The following is a 20,818-nucleotide window of genomic DNA, read 5'->3' on the forward strand; positions in this document are numbered from 1 at the left end:
CGCATCGACGATCGTCTCCGTCACGGATCTTCAAACCCGCTCAACACAGAGGGCAGAAGGGAAGTTTCAACCAAGGCTGACAGAACTTCATTTGGGACGCCTGGAGAGACACTTTGTTAAAGCGCTGTAAAATGTCTGATTTGACTTAACTTATTGTCAGTTGACGCGGCGTAATTTCGCAAAAGTTAGAGGACACTGTTTTGATTATCCTATTCTTGGCTTATTCTATTGTTCTATTCCTATTTAGTTAAGCTTTGATGGAACAATTGCATTTATGTTGATGCCAATCAAACTAAATTACTTTGTATTAATAAAGATTTATGATAAAATCGATCTGGATTTAAAATTTGTTTTTTTATTATTATTTTTATTATTCCACACATTTTGGCTCTTGCGCCAATCACAAAATTAAAACAAAATTTAAAACTCACTTTAAGGTTCCAATTTTTTCTTAATTTTATGATATTTTGCAGTTTAGAGATAAAAATTCTAAAGCGTAAGCACATTTCAACGCTAGATGTCGCCAAAATGCACAATTTAACGGAGCCACGTCTACAAAGACTTCAGGACACGTAAACACAACATGAGCGTGTTATAGCGAAGTTTTAGCTTAAACTGGAGTAATTGCCTAACTTTTTAAGCTAAAACAACGCAGTTGTTAGAATAATGACTCAAAGAAGATATAACCTTGATTCATCGCTGTTGTTAATCATTATATTTTCTGTTAAAGTAATGTGGGCTTATTTTTTTTCCTCGTCATGGCGGGGTCTCCGAGCGCACATGAACGCATCACTAAGCCCCGCCCAGACGCGGTGACAACAGACGCTCCAGGTGTTTGCTCTATGATACTGTGGGGGTCTTGTTCGTTCAAACTTTGTCGTTATACCTGCATGAGATGGCCTAATTCCGTGCGCCTGGCACCCAGAAGTGTGAAATGCCCTCTACACGCAGCAGCTCTCAAATGACGCGGGGAAGCCGCTGAGATGAAGACCGACGCGGGGATGAGAATTTGAGCTGTGTTTATATCCTCGAGTAGGGAAAACTAGCGGCTAGGCTAGCCAGCTAGACGGACAGACGGGTCGGGCGCTTTGGAGACCAGATTCGTGCGACCATGGCTGGCCTCATCAAGAAGCAGATCCTGAAGCATCTCTCCAGGTCAGTCCTGAGCTGGCTCGGCCTAAGCATGAGACACGATCGATGGAGGTTTTCAGCTGTCAGATATCCGTTAGCTAGCCCTCACCAATATGTTAATGACACCCAAATCACTAAGAGGCGTGAAGAAACGTGTTGTTTAAAAGGCAGAGACTATGGATGTAGATATTTATTCTTATGGTTTACTAAGTTAACTCACACCCTCGGCGTTTTCCGGACTGTCAGTTGCGTATTTAGTTGACGCAACTCCCACTTACCTGAGACGTGGCTGGACAGCTAACGTGCTAACGTGAGGCTGGGGTTAGCTGCTGAGTTGCTAATCCCTCCTCGCTGGAGCGGGTTCAACCTGTCTGGTGGTGGAATCGGATTGTTTAAACCAACAATCTCAGCCTTCCTTCCAAATACTTGCAATCGTGCAATTGTGTTGCTTAAATTTGACGAAAATCTGGGGAAAGAACACAAAAAACTCCCCCCTGCAAATCAGCTTTTGCACTTTCTCCAAATGTCTATTTCTCAGGACATAAGGATTCTCAAACATAAATGTATTCCTTACACAAGACCGTTATGGGCACATGGTTCAACCTGCCTGACATTTATTATTTACTTGGCTGTCCCTCTGGGGACTTTCAGTGGACTGTGTCCTTTTGTTCCAGGGTTATTGCATAAAACATACACTTCTGATTGCATTCTGCTGCATTGCTAAAAGAAACTAACCAAAATGGATAATAATGGTGGATAAAGCTCATAATAAATATGAATAAAGAAGGTTATTTTGCATTCCACCTGTAATATGCGCTTGCCAGTGTGGTAGCCTGACTGATGTCCTTGAAAAGAAATGTTTGATTGTGTTTATGATTAAGATTATAGAGATGGCCGAGTTGTTTGATGATACACTCACTGGTTAATACTCTAATAATCTTTAGGATAGCCTTTAGGCGTCACTAGTATTATCTGATACACCCATGCTGCCCTTCAAGAGTGCATTCAGTCTCCTTGGGCTTGGGTTGGACGTTTCCAGCAGGCTGCCCTCGGCAGCGTTAGCGTCAACAGTGTCGGGAAATGACTTGAAGCGTTGTGATGTCATCTTGTCTCTGGGCTTGTCATCTGATCTTTATACTGGGCTGGTTGAGCAGGCGCTCGGTGGCAGAATGCCACTCCAGGACTGTTTATTGGTCCTGCAGATACCGTCGATGACGGCTTGAGTTTTGCATGTTTTGGTCGTTTCACCTGCTAGATTTTATCAGCTCATCCTGTTGTTCAATGTCAACCGGGAGTATTTTTGAACTGGTGTTGGGGGTCTTGCACAACTGTGGGTCATGCCGGGGGTGTCATCGTATCAGTTCGGCTCCGCAGTCGCAGATTTGCACACTATCTGTGACCAGCATGGGTCTGTTGTGGGGAAACAGCACCATGTTTTCACAGTCCATCGAGCCTGGAATTGCTCTTTGTCCTCTGGCTATGACAAGTGTACTGAAGCAAACATGACATAATAAACCTCTCGAGAGGGCTTTTATTTTGTCAAATGTTAGCTGCCATAACGAAGAGGAATCGTTGTGACAAAAAGAAAATCCCAGTATGAAGCAGCCATCAGCTGCAGAGCCAGAAACATGAGCTTCAGCACAGTTCAGGGATGACAATAACACCATTATGTGAGTGTCTAAATGAAGCTCTACGCTGCATTCGAGGAATGTGGGCTGTCATTCCAGATGTTAAATGTCTTGGTTACAGGGGACGTTTTCCTCAAGGCTAATTATTTACTTTGTTCGGACTCACATCCATTCATTCACCATGTTTAAATGTGCATCCTGGGCGAATTGTTCCTTTCAAAGGACCTGCTAACAAATTCCATGCCAGCCTAATTAGCCGCGTCGTGCTGCTATGGGTCCAGAGCATTGTTGTCCTGCAGAATGCAGAACAACCTACATGTTCCCTGTCAGAAGAATGCAGAAGCGCTCGGCGAGAGAGAGACATTTTAAAACGGCCGACGGCCAACCTAGCATGGCGTGGTCCCAAGCATTAAAGGATTATCACTCGAGTTCACGACCAGGGAGGTTTAACGTATGGGCGGGCTGGTATGCGGGGTCATCGCAGATCCATTTAGGCAACCGTTCAGGAATAACTTCACTAAAAGTGTTAAAAACCAGCACTCAGCACTCCGGCGCTGCTGCTCAGAGCATTTGGAGAGGTGATTCATTGTGTGGGAAGACTTTCGGAAGCACTCCGACTATAACAGTATAAAGCAGAATGCCAGCATCTTTATCGTCATCGAGGCCCATTTGGTGCAATTTCCGCTGCCACGCTCGTCATCGCCGGCCTGTATCGGCGGGACTCTCACCGCCCTGCCGCGGCTGGCTGATGCTGATGAAGAGTTCCTCTCTTTCCAGTGTCATCACTCTTTACTAGTAGATGGGTTATTATAGGAGTGGTGAGTGCTGAGCGGAGGGAGCTTCATTAAATGAAATACTGTCGGCGTGTGTTTTCCCGTGTTGGTCTGGGGGGTCTTCTCCTGCAGCATAGTCATGGTTTTGGATTGTTTACACCTTCCTGCTTTCCTTTCCCAAGTCTGTTGCTGCTTACATCCACCCACGGTGTGCCTGTGTGATGTTGTTTTTATGGATTTCTTGTCCATGCCTGACTCAGTTTTAGTTTGCGGTTCATCCCATCCATTTGAGAGGCTGTTCTGCCTTTTTCTGGAAAAAAAAACCACATTCCGAAATTTCCGTCCACGTCACTCTTGCTCTCCTTGTTGCTGTCGCCACAGGCTTGGTTGCTAAAGACGAGCTGGCTGTCTTGAGTCATTGCGGTTGGTCTTCGGTCTCGGCAACTGATGTCATCAGGCTGTGGCACAAATGCACTGGGAGGGCAGGGTAAACTGGGAGGCTCCCAGTTTCCATTCACAAGTTCCACAGACATGAGGAGGAGGGAGTGGTGAATGTGACTTAATTCCAGCCAGAGAGACAACCAGCCACAATCTGAAGGTTCCAGGTTTGGGTTTGAGGAAGAGGTGGAATTGGTGACGTTAGCTAGCGAGCTAGCTCCTTGACACCTGATCAGCAGCGGGGATGAATATTTCACTGGTCCCATGGCCGGGGTGCTGAGCACGCCGGCCGGCCATCCCCGAGTGTGCTTCAGCCTATTTTATTTTTATTATCGGAGTTATTATCTTGGTTTTATGGCCGCGGTACTGCGGGAATCCCTTCGGGAATGTGTGTCAGTTGTAAAACTCTGAGCTTTGATCCTCACTTAGGGTGACACACTTACCTTTATCGACCTGATTAAATGGAAACAGGTTTTTTTCCTCCCCTGCTCTCAATGAGGTATTTGTCAAAACAGATTGATTATTTTGGTTTTGTCAGCTTGAGGAGGTGAAATCAATATCACTCTGTTTAAAGAGGCCCCACCAGAGTGATCTGGCTCGATACTCCATTCAGGATCAGGAAGACGCTCGGCTAATTATCAACTAGTGGTCCAACCAAGAGAAGCAATGCCCAGTTTGTGTGTTCAAGCGTATTTACTCAAATGAAAATCCAAGTTAAATAAAAGTCTCTTAGCCATCAGTATAGTCACAACATGCGTCACATTAAAGACTTTGACAATCCCTTTCTCTGGTTTGTGGCCCATAGGTTCGCTAAGGATTTGTCACCAGATCAGATCAACCTGAGCACGCTGAAGGGGGAGGGTCACCTGACCAACCTGGAGCTGGACAAGGAGGTCCTCCAGAGCCTGCTGGACCTGCCCACCTGGCTGGCCATCAACCGTGTGTGCTGCAACAAGGCCACCATCAGGGTGAGCGACGCTACTGGATGATCGGAGTCCTGGGTCGCTGCCAGGACCTTCACGCAGCACGTCGGACAGCAGCTCATATCGCGCTCAAACCGTCCCGTTTAAATTTAAACACAGGAAATCCCTGTATGACGAGCAGAAGAGCCGCCGTTCTGTCAGCTGGCCTTTGAGCCTCCAACTGTCGGGGTCTCTCTGCTCCGTCACTGCAAGTGTGTGTGATGCTAATACTGTGCTGCAGCTATAAAGTGTGTGTGTAAGTGTGTGCAGCATCAAGTTTCCTTGCAGCAATTCAGCTGGTTAAATACAAGAGTTCGGTATCTCACTTCCTTCTCCCGCATTCGCTGCATTTGCATGTTGCAGAAACTGTTGTCAAACAGCGGCTTGTCTGAAAGAACATGTTGTGTGGATTTTGTGCCCAGGCTGCTGTTCAATATAGATGTCTTCTTTTTTGTTTTCCTTGACAGATACCATGGACAAAGTTGAAGACACATCCAATCTCTTTGGTAAGTTTCACCAAAAACAACATAAAACAGGATATTTAAAAAAATAACTGTTGCTCAAGCGCTCAGGTGTTTGGAAGATGGAGCAAATCCAGCCCCCATGGCCGCGGTGAAAGCAATTAATTGGTAGATAAACTGTCTTTAAGCCCCTTCAGCTGCTCTTCCTGCGCAGGATTTGGCTCCCGGAGCTCCTCAATCTGGTTTCTGTAGTGGTGCCAGGTACCCCCACTCTCCACTGAAAGCCCACTGGAGACGTTCCTAAAGCTCCGCGCAGTGAAACCACTACAAATCCTGCAAGATGATGTGATAAAGTACCTGAAATGATACGATTGAGCTAAAATTTAAGCCCAAAACTCTAAATTCCCACCGCGTGTTCTTAGTTCGGTTTGCATCCTTGTAGAAAGGATGTCCTTATGACATGTTCCCACGTTAATTATCAATTTCCCTCTCGTCCACCTTTCCTCGCAGCCTCGCTATTACAATTTGTGTTCCAGGATGTGATGAAAAACAAGAGATTGTTACAAGATTTACCAGATGCTGTGTGTGTGTCCGGTGTGGTGCGATCTGAGCATGTCATGGAGGCTGAAATCGAGGCCTGGAGCGTATATTTGGGGGCTAGCTTCTCTAATTTCTGCATCACTGAGCTGAGGTTGCGCTCACGCTTGCTCCGCGTCTCTGTCATGGATCTGAGGCGCTCCCTCAGGGCCTCACTGAACAGCTTGCTGGTGGAGGACTGGCCTTCCCGGTGCAGTTTGCCCGAAACCAGCATCAAGCATTGGTGATTTGCAAAGAATGTTGTCGAGCAACTTGAATCACAACTTGACAACTTGATCACAAAGACGCCCGTCGCGTCTCGCTGCCATAAAATGAGATCAGGTGACTGATCCAGCAACATTACCTTCTGAAAATTGTAACCACCAGGGGTTAAATCCTAGTTGACTCCCAGGAGAGGTGTCAGGTTTCAAGGTTATATTTGGAAACCTGTGAAATCTGTCTTTTTTTCCCCACAGACCCTGGATAAAGTCGAGATGGAGATGAGCACGTGCGACGAGCCTCGGCCCCCCAACGGGCCCTCTCCCATAGCGACGGCCTCAGGACAAAGGTGGGCTTTTGTTCAAAAGGATTTTTAAAAAATGTGTAATTATGGTAAAACTGAACTTGTCGGGAGATTAAAGACAGAGGGATGCGATGCGGCGCTGTACCTTCTGTTAGCTTTGCTGTGTCTCCACCCTCTCCGTCTCCAGTGAATATGGGTTTGCGGAGAAGGTCGTGGAGGGGATGTCGCTGTCCATCAACTCCATCATCATCAAGATCAGCGCCAAGGCCTTCAACGCCTCCTTTGAGCTCTCCCAGCTGCAGGTCTACAGCGTCAACACCAGCTGGAGCGTCAGCGACCTGCGCTTCACTCGCATCCAGGACCCTCAGAGAGGAGAGGTTAGCGTGTCCGCGTCGTTTCACTGGGATGTCTTCAGCCGCAGTTTGATCGTACTGCCGTTTCTGCTCGGTCCAGATCTTGACGTTTAAGGAGATCAGCTGGCAGATGATCCGCATCGAGGCCGACGCCATTCAGAGTGTCGAGCACGAGATGTTGAGCGCTCCTATCCGCCTCATTACCAACATGTCCAAGATCCGGGTCACTCTCAAGAGACGGGTCAGTCGCCCACACGCAAACACAAACACAATCTCCATTTTGTCCAGTTGTACAATCGGGGAAACCTGCCTATTGCAGATTAAGGACTGCAACGTGGTGGCCTCCAAGCTGATTCTGATCCTGGATGACCTGCTGTGGGTGCTGACCGACTCGCAGCTCAAAGCCATGGTGCAGTACGCCAAATCTCTCAGCGAGGTCATGGAAAAATCCGCGCAGCAGCGAAAGAGCATGGCCACAGAGGACCAGGTGAACATAGGAGCCATGTGCATCCCTTCTAAATACTGTCACTTTCTCGCCGTCTGTTCTACAGTTATTTTCACCACTCTCACTTACAAAATGTACCAGTACTACCCACTTAAATTCACACCCAGTCATTGCGCAAACGTTAGGCGCCATCTGCTGGACAGTTGAAGTACTACAGTGCATTTAAGCCAAAAACAAAAACACAATTTCAAGTATGCATGTTTACTCTTGTGCTCACCAGGTGTCGTCTGCACCACCATCAACGCAGCAAGTGCGAGCCCAGCAAGCACCCACAGCAGCCGACCCCAGCGCAACCATGGCCGGGCTGTTCAGTGCCTACGACGTATGCGAGACCTCGCATCACCTCCAGATCAAACACCTGGACCTGCACATCTGCGATGACGTCCATGCTAAAGACAAAGGCAGGGCGTACTTTTACGCACCAATACACGTATTTTGTCTGGTCCAGGCTGTGTACTGAACTCTTCCCCTCTGTGTAGCAAACAATAAGAGGATAACTGGTGGAGCGATGCAGCTTTCCTTCAGTTCCATCACCTTGGACTACTACCCTTTTCACCGAGCAGGTACATGCCTGATCTGGTTTGCTGGAAAATAAAAAAAAAAATAAAAAAATCCCACCACAAATGTTCATGTGGGCAGATTCTGGGACCGTACCTCCACGTTAACTTGATGGCTGTCCTCTTAACCCCCTTACAGGTGACAGCTGCGCCCACTGGATGCACTACGGCGAGGTCACCAAGAGCAGGGAGGGCTGGGCTCGGAGTCTGCTCGACGAGTTTAAGTCTAACGTTGAGATGTTAAAGTCCGCCGTTCGAGACCTGCAAGGCCCGCCCCCTGGCCACGGTTCCCCTCAACACGGTAAACATTTGACGCGCGCGCTGCTTTGTCGTACGCACACGCACAGAGCAACATCCCAGTGGGTTTTCTGTCCTCCAGTGTCCCGTAGGGATGATCTATATGAGCCTCTATGTCAGGCAGCAGCTGAAGGAGTAGGGCTTAGAGAGGTTCAGGGCTCTCTTGAGTGGAGCTCACACACACATCCTTCGGCCCAGTGCTGCTGGTGCCTCCAGCCAGGTACCACGGCGTGTGTTTATGCGTGTGCGCACGGCTGAGTGCGGTGGTGCACACCTTCTGCGAGGCCAATGGGTTTTCCGTGAGAGAATTCCGGTGGTCAGCTGCTTTCTTCTGTTAGCACTTTCCGCATCCTGTCATCTGTCTTTCTTTATCTACAGGCAGGATAAGCACTTCCTCCAGCACTTCATTCAATCCCCCTCTACCCCAGCCCCACAAGACTCAGCTCATGTCCAGCTCTGTTGTCCTCAGGATGGCTGACTTCAGCATCTACCAGGTCATTAACCACACATTCCAACAAATGGTTCTTTTTTGCTTTGAATCCCAGCTGAATCCTCGACGTGAGAAAATCCACATTTCAAATCCCCAAGGTCGTATTTACACTTTGCCATCGTACCTCTTAACAACACAAACTTGAAGTGAGTGTCACTCAAGTAGTTTCCATGGTGAGCACCATGAGACAATAGGTGTCTCGATGCGTCCCTTCCAAAATAAGGCTGCATAATGGCTTATAATAAAAGACACATCCGTCATCAGAAGCGCGTTAAATAGTCGGTGACCCATCCAGAATGGGTCCGCGAGCCACTTTTGGGTCGCCACCCACCAGTTGCGAACCACTGCTTTCGTCTAAATTTCAGGTGTGTGTTGCAGGTGTCAACAGCGGACCAGCGTCGCTCCAGTCCAAAAACGATGCTCTCTTGCAATAAGAAATCCTTGTACCTTCCTCCGGAGATGCCGGCCATTCACGTAGAGTTCACGGAGTATTACTTCCCCGATGGAAAAGAGTATCCCAGTAAGACATTTCAGCCTTAATCCTGCGTTGTTGAGACAAAGCCATTTATTTTGCTACTCTGCCCTGCTGCGGCTCCAGTCCCGTGCCCCAACCTCTATGTCCAGCTGAATGCCCTGCAGCTCGTGTTGGATCCCCGCAGCCTGGTGTGGCTCAACCTTTTCGCCCTCGACCTCCGGCAGAGTCTGGAGCAGTTCATGGAAATCTACAAGCTGAACGACTCCCAAAAGCCCGACGAGCACGTCGACATCAAGGTGGACGGTCTGATGCTGAAGGTAAGTTTGGAGGCGGTGAAGGTGAACGGGTCTCCCGCATTCATGAGGACACTGCCAGCTTCTGCGTGTCCTGTCTTCCTCCAGCTTGTGATTCCCACCGACCGGGAGGCCTCCTACCCCGCCGATCTGCCTCGCTCCATCTCGGTTCAGACCTCGGAAATGGTGGCGACCAACACCCGCCACCCCAGCAACTGCACGCGCGCCAACCTTGAGGCTTTGCTGCAGGCGTTTGAAGAGGAGCCCTTCTTTTCTCCCGGCTTCTCTTCATTCCCGCGATCGTCCTCCTCTTTTCCCGTCCTCCATCCCGTCTTTCAGCGCCACGCTCACGAACACGACACCAAGCTCCATGACATTTACAGAGGTCTGGTGACGCCCACGACGAGCGCAGATGCGCTCAAGACGCCGGCCGCCAACGACTTTTGGGCTTTGCACTTTGCCCAGTTCTGGGTGGACTACGAAGGCACGCGCGGGGGGAAGGGCCGGCCGCAGCCCTTCGTGGACTCCTTTCCGCTTACGGTGTGGGCTTGTCAGCCTTCCAAGATCGTCCAGCACCAGGAACGGCTCAGAGAGGCTGCTCAGTCGGGGCCACGCCGGAGTTCATCCGGGGAGGCCGTCGCTCGCCTCCAGAGGAAACGGCTGCTGAAGGAGTATTATAGCATGGAGGGTGTCCCGCCACCATGTCACAGCACTGACCCCCCTCTGCTGCATAGTAACGGAATCCATAACCGTCTCTCATTGGACAACCCGCCTTCTCTGTCGCCCTCGAGTGAAGATGCAGGAGTGCACGTGCTGGTGCATGTGCAGAAGCACTTAAGCGCACAGGTATGTCTGGAGAGAGGTATGTCCAGAAACGGGTCCCCACCCAAAGCAGCGCGTGCTCAGCTGTGCACTTGTGTGTCTTTGTCCAGGTGAGCCATCGACAGTATGTGTTCCTGATGTTTCTTCAGCGGAGCATCAAGTCCCTGCAGCAGACGATACAGCGGGACTTGGAGGAGATGGGCTCCAAGAGAGACCGTAAAGGTCCTGCTCAGAAAGCGGGGGACCACCAGCCTTTCACAGCCTGCCTGGGGCTCCTGCTGAAAAGCGCAGAGGTCTCTCTCCTCCTGAAGCCCTTCCCCCAGCCGGAGGGCTCCGGCTCTCCTTTGGGCTCGGAGCTGTCCCCTTCGGAGAGTCGAGGCACTCTGGACCCGGGGGTGGAAAAGGACAGTGAGGGGCTTGGCCCGGGGGCTGAAGGAGGTGCAGCCAAAGGGGCCTGTACAGTAGACCAGCTGTTGTGTGGAGGAGGCTTAGGAAGTGGGACGGCACACGTCCCCGCTCCTCTCAGCCCCATCTTGTCTTCCGGCACGCGCACGGACTCGGATCAGAGAGTCTCAGTGGAAGAGAGGACTAAGAACTCTGGGAGGTGGAGTTCAGATAATGGTGGTGAGGGGGGAGGGGACGGGGCAGCCGAAGAGGTGACATCTGGTTTAGGTTTAAAAGCCCAGACAAGTGACCCCCTGCCCACTGAGCTCCACGGCAACAAAGACCCCACCAAGATGCCTCAGTCAATATCCAGGTATTCACATTCAGGAAGCTAAAGATGGGTTCATTTAGGTTTGTAAATGTTTGTGTTAGCTAACACGCATTCGGTAGGAGTTGTTCACACGATGGCGACTGTTTGTGACATCACAGCTGTTCAATAAGCCCCTGTTAAGTTCATTCATGTTGGATAAAAAGGTTGTTTTTTTTACAAACACAAGTGCTGTGTGTGAGACCTCACAGTTGTCTGACATTATTTTCATAGTCTCTTTGTTCTCGTCCGTCAGCTCATCATCCTCTTGCTCTTTCTTGACTCATTCGATCACTTTTTACTGCCTTTGAGCTTCGCTTTGACCAGTGTGCCTTTTGTGTGTGTGCGTGTGTGTGACGTGTGTGTGTGTTTTTTCTATCAAGGAAAGGAAGTTTGTCTGTGGTTTCTGATCTCCTCAGCTCCTCAAACTCCAGCAGATCCACTTCCCTTTATTCCATATCCAACATGTAAGCCTCTGGATCTGTGGCTCGTTGTTTAATTAAGTGTGTTAATGTGGGCGTGTTTGTGTACTCGTGACTGGTGGATTAAACCAAATCAATTCAATTGTGCGTGCGACTGCCATGTGGGCCTGCATTTGCATGCGTGCATGCCATGCTGGTCCCTGTCTGTGGCTGTTGTTTAGTTCTTCCTTTGGTCTCTTTTGTGGACGATGGTCCTTGAATGTGTCTTTTTTCCCCTCCAGCCTTGTGTTCTTCTGCTCTTTCTGGACAAATGCTTTGATTATTTATTTATTTATTTATTTTCATCAGTATTAGGTTTATGTTGGGATGGTTCCTTAGACATGAGCTAAATCACCAGAGGGGATGACAAAGAGGAAGAAGCAGCACTTAATTCATGACTTGTTAAGTAGCTCCTAAAAAGTGTTTTTGTTTTTACTATTTTCTGGTGTGAAATCGGCGGCATGCTTTAAACGGCGAAGCTTCAAAAACAATGCAGAATGTGATTTTTCTACACTGTCCTCCTCATGACTTTGTGTCCTGTGCACTGCAGTGGTCGTTTGATGCGAGACCGTTCCCAGTCCAGTTTCTCTGTTTCCTATAAGAACATGAAGAAGAGCCCCTCCCTGCAATCGCTGGACAATATCTCTATAGACAGTTATTTGATGGAAGATGGGGACACCTACAGTTTACTGGAGAGAGGTAGAGAAGACTTTTATGTTCTATTTTTTTGTTGACCGCTTGACAGGACAAATGCGTTCGCTTTAAACATGTCCCATTATGTCCACGAGGTGGCGCCATTTCGCTAAAATAACCTAATTGCAGCTTTCCAGTCGAAACGTCGAACGTCTTTAACGTATGTTCTGAATATGTTTGTGTCTTCTATGTCTGGACCAGATGACGTTTCCATCTCAGGCTTTAAGGACGCCATCACCGAACAGAGCGCCACTGAAGCAACGACGGTTCAGGAGCAAGAGGAGGCGGTGTCCCCAGACACTGTCAGCGCCACCTCCCAGAGCACTGACGACCCCACCAAAGATACAGTAAGCTGTCAGACAGTGCAATGCCTTCAAATATATGTTAAAATATATGTGAAATTGACCTCCTCCTGTCCCCCAGGTGTCGGTGCTGGTACTGAAAGTGCAGTCTGTGTGTGTGGGCATGGAGGCGGTGGGCGAGAGCACCGCTGTGGCTCTGGAGGTGGGCCAGGTCACGCCCACCCAGCTGGGCAACATGTGTCTCAGGCAGTACCTCAGCAACCGCAGTCTGGGTAAGACGAGCGACGCTCATGATTCTCTTAAGTTTAAGAGTGTAGACGGTGTGTGTATTTGGGATTCATTTGATTTTTTTAGTTTGTAGGTCTTAACGCAAAGCTGCATATTGCATGAGTGCTCTGGGAAAAGCTTTTAAGAGACATTGTCTTCAAGGCCAGCTGCGAGTGTGTTTATGTGAATTCTCAGTAAGATATTTGCATAAATATTAACCCTTCTGAATGACACAATGTTGCCACATTCTAAGTTAAAAGTCAGTCCTGGATTCTAAGTATATCTACAACAACCAACATCTGGACTGAAAATCAAGCAGCTGCGCTCTTGAAATCGTCCGTCTGTTCATCGGCAGCCGTTGTCACTTTGTAGCTGCAGTTTCAATTCTCGCCTCCTGGGGGCGCCAGATCTCTCTCGCACATTCTGGATCTTAGACGATCACGATTAAAACACTAAACTAAACATTGTGGACAGGAGTTTTGCACATAAACATAAAGTATCTAATCAGCGATGTTCTCTCAACATTTTCTCCTGGCATGTCTGCACGCTAACGCAGCCACCCACCGCTTTTATTTACCTTACGATAACTCCCCACAGGTATGGTGTGTTCAGTACCAATACCTGCACAAAGCAGCCAAGGTAACTGCCCTGTGTTATTTCATCATTTGTAACTGCAAGTGCATGTCCTGAACCACCTGTGTGTGTGTCTGTGTGTGTCTGTGTGTATTGTGTCAAGTCTCATTTTCACTCTGGCATGGTCTGAAGATGCACAGATAGCAGCGTGTCACACTGCAGGGAAGCGTGCAAAAGAGTGCTCCCCCTCCCCCGCAGCAGCGGGTGTTTATGGTGTGTGTGTGTGTGTGTGTGTGTGTGTGAGAGAGAGAGACTTCAGAGAGGTTAAATTTGACTGTAATGGAGCGAGAGCTGCCATTATTTGCAACATTAGATACTTAAATGTGCAAGTGTGCGTCAGCCATATTAAAGTGAAGCACAGCTCGTCGTTCAGATGGGTGCCAACCCTCTTTTTTCTCTTTTTCCTCTTCCTCTTCCCCCCCATCCCTCCTCTTCCTCTCATCCCGTCTGCACCAGCCGTTGCCGTCTCAGTCCAGCGATCCGGGCAATGAGAGCAACCCCAGCTTTCCCCCTCACTACTTCCCCTCATCCTCATCCCTCTCTCCTCCACCTGTCTTCCTCCACACTCTTCCCTCCAGCTCCTACTCCATCTTCATCCTAATCCTCTGTCGTTTAACCCCCACCACTCCTCCTCCTCCTCCGTTCCTCTCTCTCCCTTTCATCTCTCTCTCTCTCTCTAGGCAATCCTTTTTCCCTTCTGCCTCTGTCTTATCACAGTCGCTCAGTACTTCACTCCTGGCTGCTTCCCCCCCCATGTTTTCTCCTTACCCGCACCCATCTCCCTCTCCCTCCCGCTCTCCATCGAGAACTGACGGGGAATATGTCATTTAGCGTGAGACAGGCTTGGCGCCGTTTGTGTGCGTGTGAACGTTATCGCCGGCCCTGTGGACGCTCCAGATTTAACTCCATCCTCGCCGTCCTGCAGAGAGCAGCTAAAGGGATGTGACACTTTTCGTACATTGTTGGTTCGCGTTTCTCATGCGGTCATTTAAACTTAAAATTAAATTTAAAATTTGGATGTGAAACTTTGACTGTCTGTGAGCCTCAGGTGACTTCTCATGTCCTAAACTATCAGCCAGAGTTGTCTTATTTCCACAAAATGCATGAATGAGTTTCCCTCGGGTAACTTTTTGGCATGTCAGGGCTTTCTTGTCTCCACTTTAGCAAGTTTGTATAATCCCGTGTTCTCAGCATCGGCCCCATGATGAGCCGGTGGGATTATTTAAATCGGGATCATAACTGGAAAACCATAAATTTGTTATTTGACTCTGTCCTTTCGAGTCTGGAGACCTTTAAGTTCGTCAAGCGTTTAACGCAATGCACTTTCTTCCCTTGTGTGGTTTGAAGATGTCTCTGCAGGTTCCTGCTTCTATCTTTGGTAATTTAACAAGCCTCCCACCGGTTTGACTCGGGGTAGCGAGTTTGGTTTGGATTAGAGAAAGAAATTACTGTCAGATTAAGATTTATGAAGCTGTAATTATTCTTGAACGGTGAAGAAATCCTTTTACCTCCTGGGTGCATCTCCAGCCAATTCCCCTCCACGTGGCCTCCACAGATAAAGCGGGGATGCTAACGCTAACCCCAGGCCTCTGCCTTCATTCCTCGCAGGCACCGACACCGGCCCAGGCAAGGACGGCGGCCCCCAGAGCCCCGAGGTGCGTGCCCTCCTGGAGAGCGGGCCCCGCGCCGCCGCTCACTCCAAGCTGGCCGAGCGCAACGGCTTCCTGCGGCTGCAGCTCCACGGGTACCGGGCGAGCTTCTTGACGGCAACGCTGCGAAACCTGGCCCACTTCCTGGAGGACGACACGACGCCGCAGGTGCTGCCCATGGAGATCAGCGTTAGGGACACGCGCATCAATTTGAAGGTGAGCGTCGCAGCTGCCGCATCACCTCGATGGCTGCTATTCCTGTCCCGCGTTGCAAAGTTTCGTTTTCACCCCGAGGCGGCTGTTGACGCACGGTTACCTGCAGTGCTTCAGAAACACACCTGTCCTAGTTTCCCCAGTAATAGTCCCCATAACTTACTGTCATCGTGTCAGAACGCCTTAACGATTCTGAAGCGATGCCTAATTGGCCTGAAGGTTTAATGGGCTGCTTTGAAAGGCGAAATGTGTATTGCTCCAGGACGCCGGTTCGACCGATTCTGAGCCCTCGCCCGTCACCCTGCACGTGGACGACCTCATCATACACAGACGAGACGACGGCTCTTTCTCCGTTGGAGGTGACGTGCAGAATTGGACGGCAAAGTAAACGCGCTGCGTTCGACGACCGCATCTCTAAACTGTCCTTTGTCGGCACAGCTGCGGAGAAGCGACCCAGGGAAGAGGCCGCGCCGACTATCTTTACCCAGGGCCCTTTTTATGAAGCAAGCAACAGCGTCTGCAGAGTCTCCAAGGCAACACAAACCCAAGCCCCATCCAGGAGTCCCTCCAGAGAGAAGGTGAGTTCAGCTGCGCTATGTTTCGCAATGGAAAACACCAAATTTCAAGCGGATGCATTAACCACTAATTCGATGTTTGATAAGCTGCTGGAGTAAGAAAATGCCTCAAAACGCTCCTTTTGAATTTCTTCTGGAAATTGTGGAGCGTTTTTCAGAGCGAGGCTGTGAAATTGGTGTTTTTACAGTCCGGATGTGTTCATTCCTTTGGTTTTTTTCAACCAAAACACGTTGCTAACTTTTCATTTAGACGTCAACCGTATTAACTTGCATAAAAGGAGCATATGTGCCCTTTAAATCCGTCCCTTCATAACTGGACATAAGAACTCAATGGCGCCCCCTCGTGGCGCTTTTTGGTTTCACCTTTTCAGATGCTGGAGGAGGAGAACGAATGTTTGAAACTGGAGCTGTCCCGAGCCAAAATGGCGCTGGCAGAGGCCCAGATGGAGAAGGACTCGCTGCTGCACCGCATGAAGAATCTCAAAGTGACCAGTTAGACCCAGCTCTCCGCCTTCGCATCCCGACCTACCGGATTCGTCCAGTCGCCACCGGCGTTTTGGGATTGGCATTGCAACTGACAAAAGCAGGGATTTCTGACTACAGCAACCCTCTTTCGATGCTTATTTGGCGAGCGCCATGTGACTTCAACTTTGAAATAATTAAGCAATGCACAGACTGTGAATTCATGTTTTTACACGCTCTGTTTTCTCCACATTAGCCTGCGGAGCAATTTTGAGTTAGAAAAGGGAGAAACGGCATTACGTGGGATGTTGTGTGTTTTTGGGTGTATGATTTAATATAAATGGTCGTGCCTACACAGTATCCTTCCCACAATACACCTCAAGCCCCCCTGAAAAAGATCAACAGTCTCAACTGAATTTCCCTGTGTGAGACTGAAGGAATAGGAAATGTAGAATTAAGAGTGATGTCTGAAAAAGGAAGAAAAACAACTATTTTTCACTGCACTGAATCTGAAGATTTGCGCTTTTGTGCGCGTCCGTGTACGATGTAGAATTGTATATGAATGTTGTTCTTTAAATGCTTCTGCTGCGTTTGTATCGAATGTCTCCGCCCCAGCCACCTTACGTTTGAGCCGAGGACAAAGTTTGTAAGATCAAATTCCACTTTTTTTGTCCCAAAGAGACAAAAAACCCAGAACAGATAGTTGGGAGCGCCCTCCTTTCTTATTTTTCTACATGTAAATATTAGCGTTCAGCACTTTTAAAATGGAGACACTGTAAATATAATTAGAGTTGTGACCTAAAAATGAGTGTGTGAGCATGGGGGGGATGTGATTGTGTCTTTATAAAAATGACTAATCCGAACATTTGTGCTTTTTGTTTAAAATTATCCACTTTTTAAAGGCGCACGACTTCACCCAGCACACATCTTTCTCTCAGTGTCCCAGCCAGCATCATATAATCCCCCCTTTGTTTGCGACAGAGAGGGGGTGAATAATCTGATTTCTGTCCGTCGAAGCTGCTGAAATACCAATGAAAATTAATAAATTGTGTCCGGCCTCAAGCAATGAGGTAAATTATCAATTTCCTAATGGCGCCTTTAGTGATTATTTCTTACCTGCGCTCCAAAAAACAAACTTATTTTCAGAAGTGGGCAGCTTTTGCCAGGAAGTACTCTTTCATATCAGCTTTTTTGAGGCTTAAATTGCTCCGATATAAGAGGAGTTACAAAAAAAGTAAAGGGTAACGGTTAACGTGTGTGCAGGAGAGGCCTTGTGCACATAAATGGTCATGTCATTTTACAGCTGGAATGGCGCAGTGAGTCCTAGAAGGACATTAAGTGTGAGGAGTGTTCTGCTCTGGTGCTGCTGAAACGAAGCCTGTTTACATACTAGAGCTTAATGTTTCTGCGATGATGGCCACCTCACGGCGGGGGCCTGTTTATGGAAGCATCGCTGGGAACATGATTAATGATTCGGAGATTATTTATTCCCACTCCATCCTGTGGAAGGTGCAAAATCTTGTGCCCATGTCCCAGTTAAACAGAATGATATAAAAGTAGTAAAATTACTAAACAGACACAGAATATGAAGGGAACATTGAAAAATGTATTGAGCGAGAAAAATTGTGCACATTTGTTTTTTGATAAAAACGTGTAGCTTAAGTGATTTGGCAAATAAATAAAAAAATTGTCAAATGTTTTGTATTTTAAAATCTCGTTTATCTGGCGGGCCCAAGCATACACCAGAGAGAGGGAGGGCGTCACGTAAATGTAACAAAACGGATTTTTGGGTTTTGTTTTGTTCTTTCTTTAACCTCCATTCAGAGCCGTGGAAGCGCTCACCTGTTTCTCTGGGGCGGAACTGCGCATGTGCGATATAGGTGGAATTACGGACCCATTTGAACGCGACACCGCTGGCACCGCAGGTGGCCTTCGCTGTATGTGAGTTTTTCCAGACGCCAACAAAGGGGACGCTTTCTGATGGGCTTGTGGTCGTCACCCACACCCAGGAGGCTGTACAGTACGGCTGCACGTCAAGGCAGAAAGAGTAACGGCGGAAAATGGCGACGGGGATTTCAAATTAAACCGCAGATCCGGTTCGTATGACGCCAACATCAGGTAGGAATAAAATAGTCTAGAAATTTTCCCTAGCCTTATCCAGTGATAACACTTTTAATACAAGGTAAAACGTTTCCCCATATGTAGCTTTAAATTAAAAAAGTTAATTAGCTATCGTATTAGTTGGGATGCAAAGTTAAGATGTTCAAGTAAATTCAAATAAATAAACGTACTTTTTGGGGTTTTGCACGTAAAATATACGTTTAGGTAACTTAATGTTTTTTTGTTTTTTTTTAAAGCGGTAATTTTAAAATGTTTGGCCCTCGTTTTGGAACGTCGCCACTGAATGCTTTTATTTTTAAACCGATGACAGGAAGTTAGCCGTCATGTCCAGCTAGCAGCTTGACGCGTGTGTCGGGCCGTCAGCTCAGACGAACACCGGCGGCCAGTGTGGAAGGTTCGGTGGAGGATTCGTCGCCAGTGTGGAGCCGCTCCTGGGTTCTCCCACCGTCCACCTGTTTTGCGCGTGTGTTTCACTTTAGTTCGGAGCCACTTTGTGAACGCGGGGGGAGTTTGTCTTCATCTTCGCTCGTCACTTTACTGGTGGTTCCTTCGCTTCCCGCTGCGCGCTTCCTCCAGAGGTGAGCACCGGGGGAGGCGGCAGCCTGAGCGGGCGCGCACCGCTGGACATTACGGAGCTGCGCCGGTGCGAATGGACGGAGGTTGGACAGCACATCGAAGCCGCTCTGCAGCATCAGTGACGCCTAAAACACCACGGACCAGCAGCGGCAGCGCGCAGTGAGATGCTCCACCGACCCGGACGCTGAAATAAGGGCAGAGAGGAGACAGGGATATATGGGAGAGCTGTGGGATTTTTAATCATCCTGTCGTTGCAAACTTGTGTCCGGGATGGGGAAGGAGCAGGAGCTTCTGGAAGCCGCCCGGACCGGGAACGTCGCCCTGGTGGAGAAATTGTTAAGTGGGAAAAAGAAGATTCTGGGCTCTGGCTCCGGTTCCATCCCTTTACCCAACCTCCTGAGGTAAGAAGCCGCTTACATGGCCACAGATCGGGGAGAACCCCGAGTGCAGGCGGGGGGATTCCTGGAGTGGTTTCCATGCCGCAAAATGAGGCATAATTTAGCTTCATCATAGGTCAGTGACGGTCAAACGGACCTTGTTGCACATTATCAAAGATATTCACACCAAAATGAGCAGCATTTGGCCCCGGTGATGGGGAAAGAGCTGCATTTGCAACGTGGTGCATCACACAGGAGAGGAACAGACAGACAAGGAAGTCTGTTATGCAAAGTCACAAATAGTGCGATGTGAAGCAACGTGCACCTAAAGACAGAAGGAAGTCCTGCACAGCCTGAGCATGTGTGCGGGTCCACGCCGCGCTGGGCTCCGGGCTGACATCTGGCGTGCACGATGTTCTCTTTGGCTGCAGGGAAGCTCAGCGTTTGTTGGGTTCTGTCCCAGAAAATATTCAGAAACATGGGTTTTTGTTGTTACCTGCCTCGTCCCCTCGGTGCGTCCTATTTGTTCATCTTGTTTCAGATAACGGAAGGCTCCTTTGCATTCACCCTTTGACCTTGAACGCGGCAGTTTTGACCAAAAAAGTTAAGTCTGGAGGGCCTTAGCGTGCACCGACAGCAAAAAAAACCCCAAAAAACCTTTCTCTCTGCAGTTTGTGCCACCGGTTGTGAAATAAACATGGACCAACTTGAGGATTTTGAAAGCAGGACGCCGCAGAGCAGAAGGAATAAAAGCAGAAGAGCTCAGCGGCGCTGGTGCGAGCACACAGCCGGGCCGGGCTTTGTGCTGATGCAGTGTCACCGTTCCGTTTCACAGCATTTCTCGCCTCTCGAATTCCTTGAACATCGGCTGCAGCCTCACCGGGGAGGGGAGGAAAAGTGGATGCCGGGGATCACCTGTTCCAACTTAACCCCTGGAATGTTCCGGGCAGGTGTTTTTGAAGCATTCCGCAACGTTGCAACATGTTTGAAGCGGAGCAGAGGGACTAGTTACTTACGCTGTTTGTGGGTCGGATTTTCTCGCGTTCGAAAACCTCAGAACTTCCGGAGGTCCTTTGGAACAACCGCCGAGGGTCTTGTTGCCCCCCTCCCACCGCCCGGCCTCCCCCAGCCCCCCAGCGCCACCCTCTCTGTCTCGAAGGCGAGGCCGCGGCAGGTGATTAGGAGTTCAAAGGCTACATGGGAGGAGCCCTGCCCCGGGCCCTCGGGCACAGGGGTCCGGCGCAGGTTTCTCCCTAGCAAGAAAGTGCCGGAGGAGGTTTTGTAAAGGCGATACTGTGAGGCTGCGGTCGTCCTATCAGCACTGAAGTCAGTTGGAGAGGGCAGAACTGAGAAAGCTGCGGAGACCTTGCGGCGCTCGGCTTCCTTTGTCAACTCGCTGGTGGTTTCCTGTCATCGCTTGTTCTTTCCACAGGTTGTAGGTTGTAGGTTGTCTG

The 20,818-nt window shown here is 49.0% G+C and overlaps 2 protein-coding genes across 9 annotated transcripts in view; both read left to right on the plus strand.

The window, feature by feature from the left end:
* The first annotated feature begins 464 nt into the window (after positions 1-464).
* On the plus strand, positions 465-17,376 carry bltp3b (bridge-like lipid transfer protein family member 3B). 4 transcript variants are annotated; one of them, XM_029851569.1, is made up of 24 exons: positions 486-1,155; positions 4,776-4,938; positions 5,400-5,438; positions 6,446-6,537; positions 6,680-6,869; positions 6,946-7,086; positions 7,165-7,332; positions 7,571-7,751; positions 7,830-7,913; positions 8,047-8,208; positions 8,583-8,698; positions 9,073-9,214; positions 9,293-9,486; positions 9,571-10,308; positions 10,395-11,041; positions 11,419-11,502; positions 12,047-12,195; positions 12,391-12,536; positions 12,613-12,763; positions 13,356-13,397; positions 15,000-15,256; positions 15,516-15,612; positions 15,692-15,831; positions 16,200-17,376. In XM_029851569.1, exons 1-24 carry the CDS (start codon positions 1,112-1,114, stop codon positions 16,323-16,325), a joined length of 4,293 nt encoding a protein of 1,430 aa, XP_029707429.1. In that variant the 5' UTR covers positions 486-1,111; the 3' UTR covers positions 16,326-17,376. The 4 variants fall into 4 exon arrangements, with proteins under 4 accessions (XP_029707432.1, XP_029707429.1, XP_029707430.1 ...); XM_029851570.1 differs by lacking the exon at positions 13,356-13,397 and having other exon boundaries at positions 493-1,155; XM_011613327.2 differs by lacking the exon at positions 11,419-11,502 and having other exon boundaries at positions 495-1,155.
* Positions 17,377-18,759: 1,383 nt separating this feature from the next.
* anks1b (ankyrin repeat and sterile alpha motif domain containing 1B) overlaps positions 18,760-20,818 on the plus strand; it is a 92,513-nt gene continuing 90,454 nt past the window's right edge. For 3 of the 5 annotated variants that reach the window (XM_029851573.1, XM_029851574.1, XM_029851575.1), the window contains exon 1: positions 18,762-19,388. In XM_029851573.1, coding sequence (XP_029707433.1) covers positions 19,258-19,388 — 131 coding nt within the window. In that variant the 5' untranslated portion in view covers positions 18,762-19,257. Of the gene's footprint in view, positions 19,389-20,818 lie in introns of all 5 variants that reach the window. The other 2 variants (XM_029851578.1, XM_029851576.1) reach the window with 2 other exon arrangements.

The sequence above is a fragment of the Takifugu rubripes genome, chromosome 18 (assembly GCF_901000725.2).
Source record: "Takifugu rubripes chromosome 18, fTakRub1.2, whole genome shotgun sequence".
Taxonomy (NCBI): Eukaryota; Metazoa; Chordata; class Actinopteri; order Tetraodontiformes; family Tetraodontidae; genus Takifugu; species Takifugu rubripes.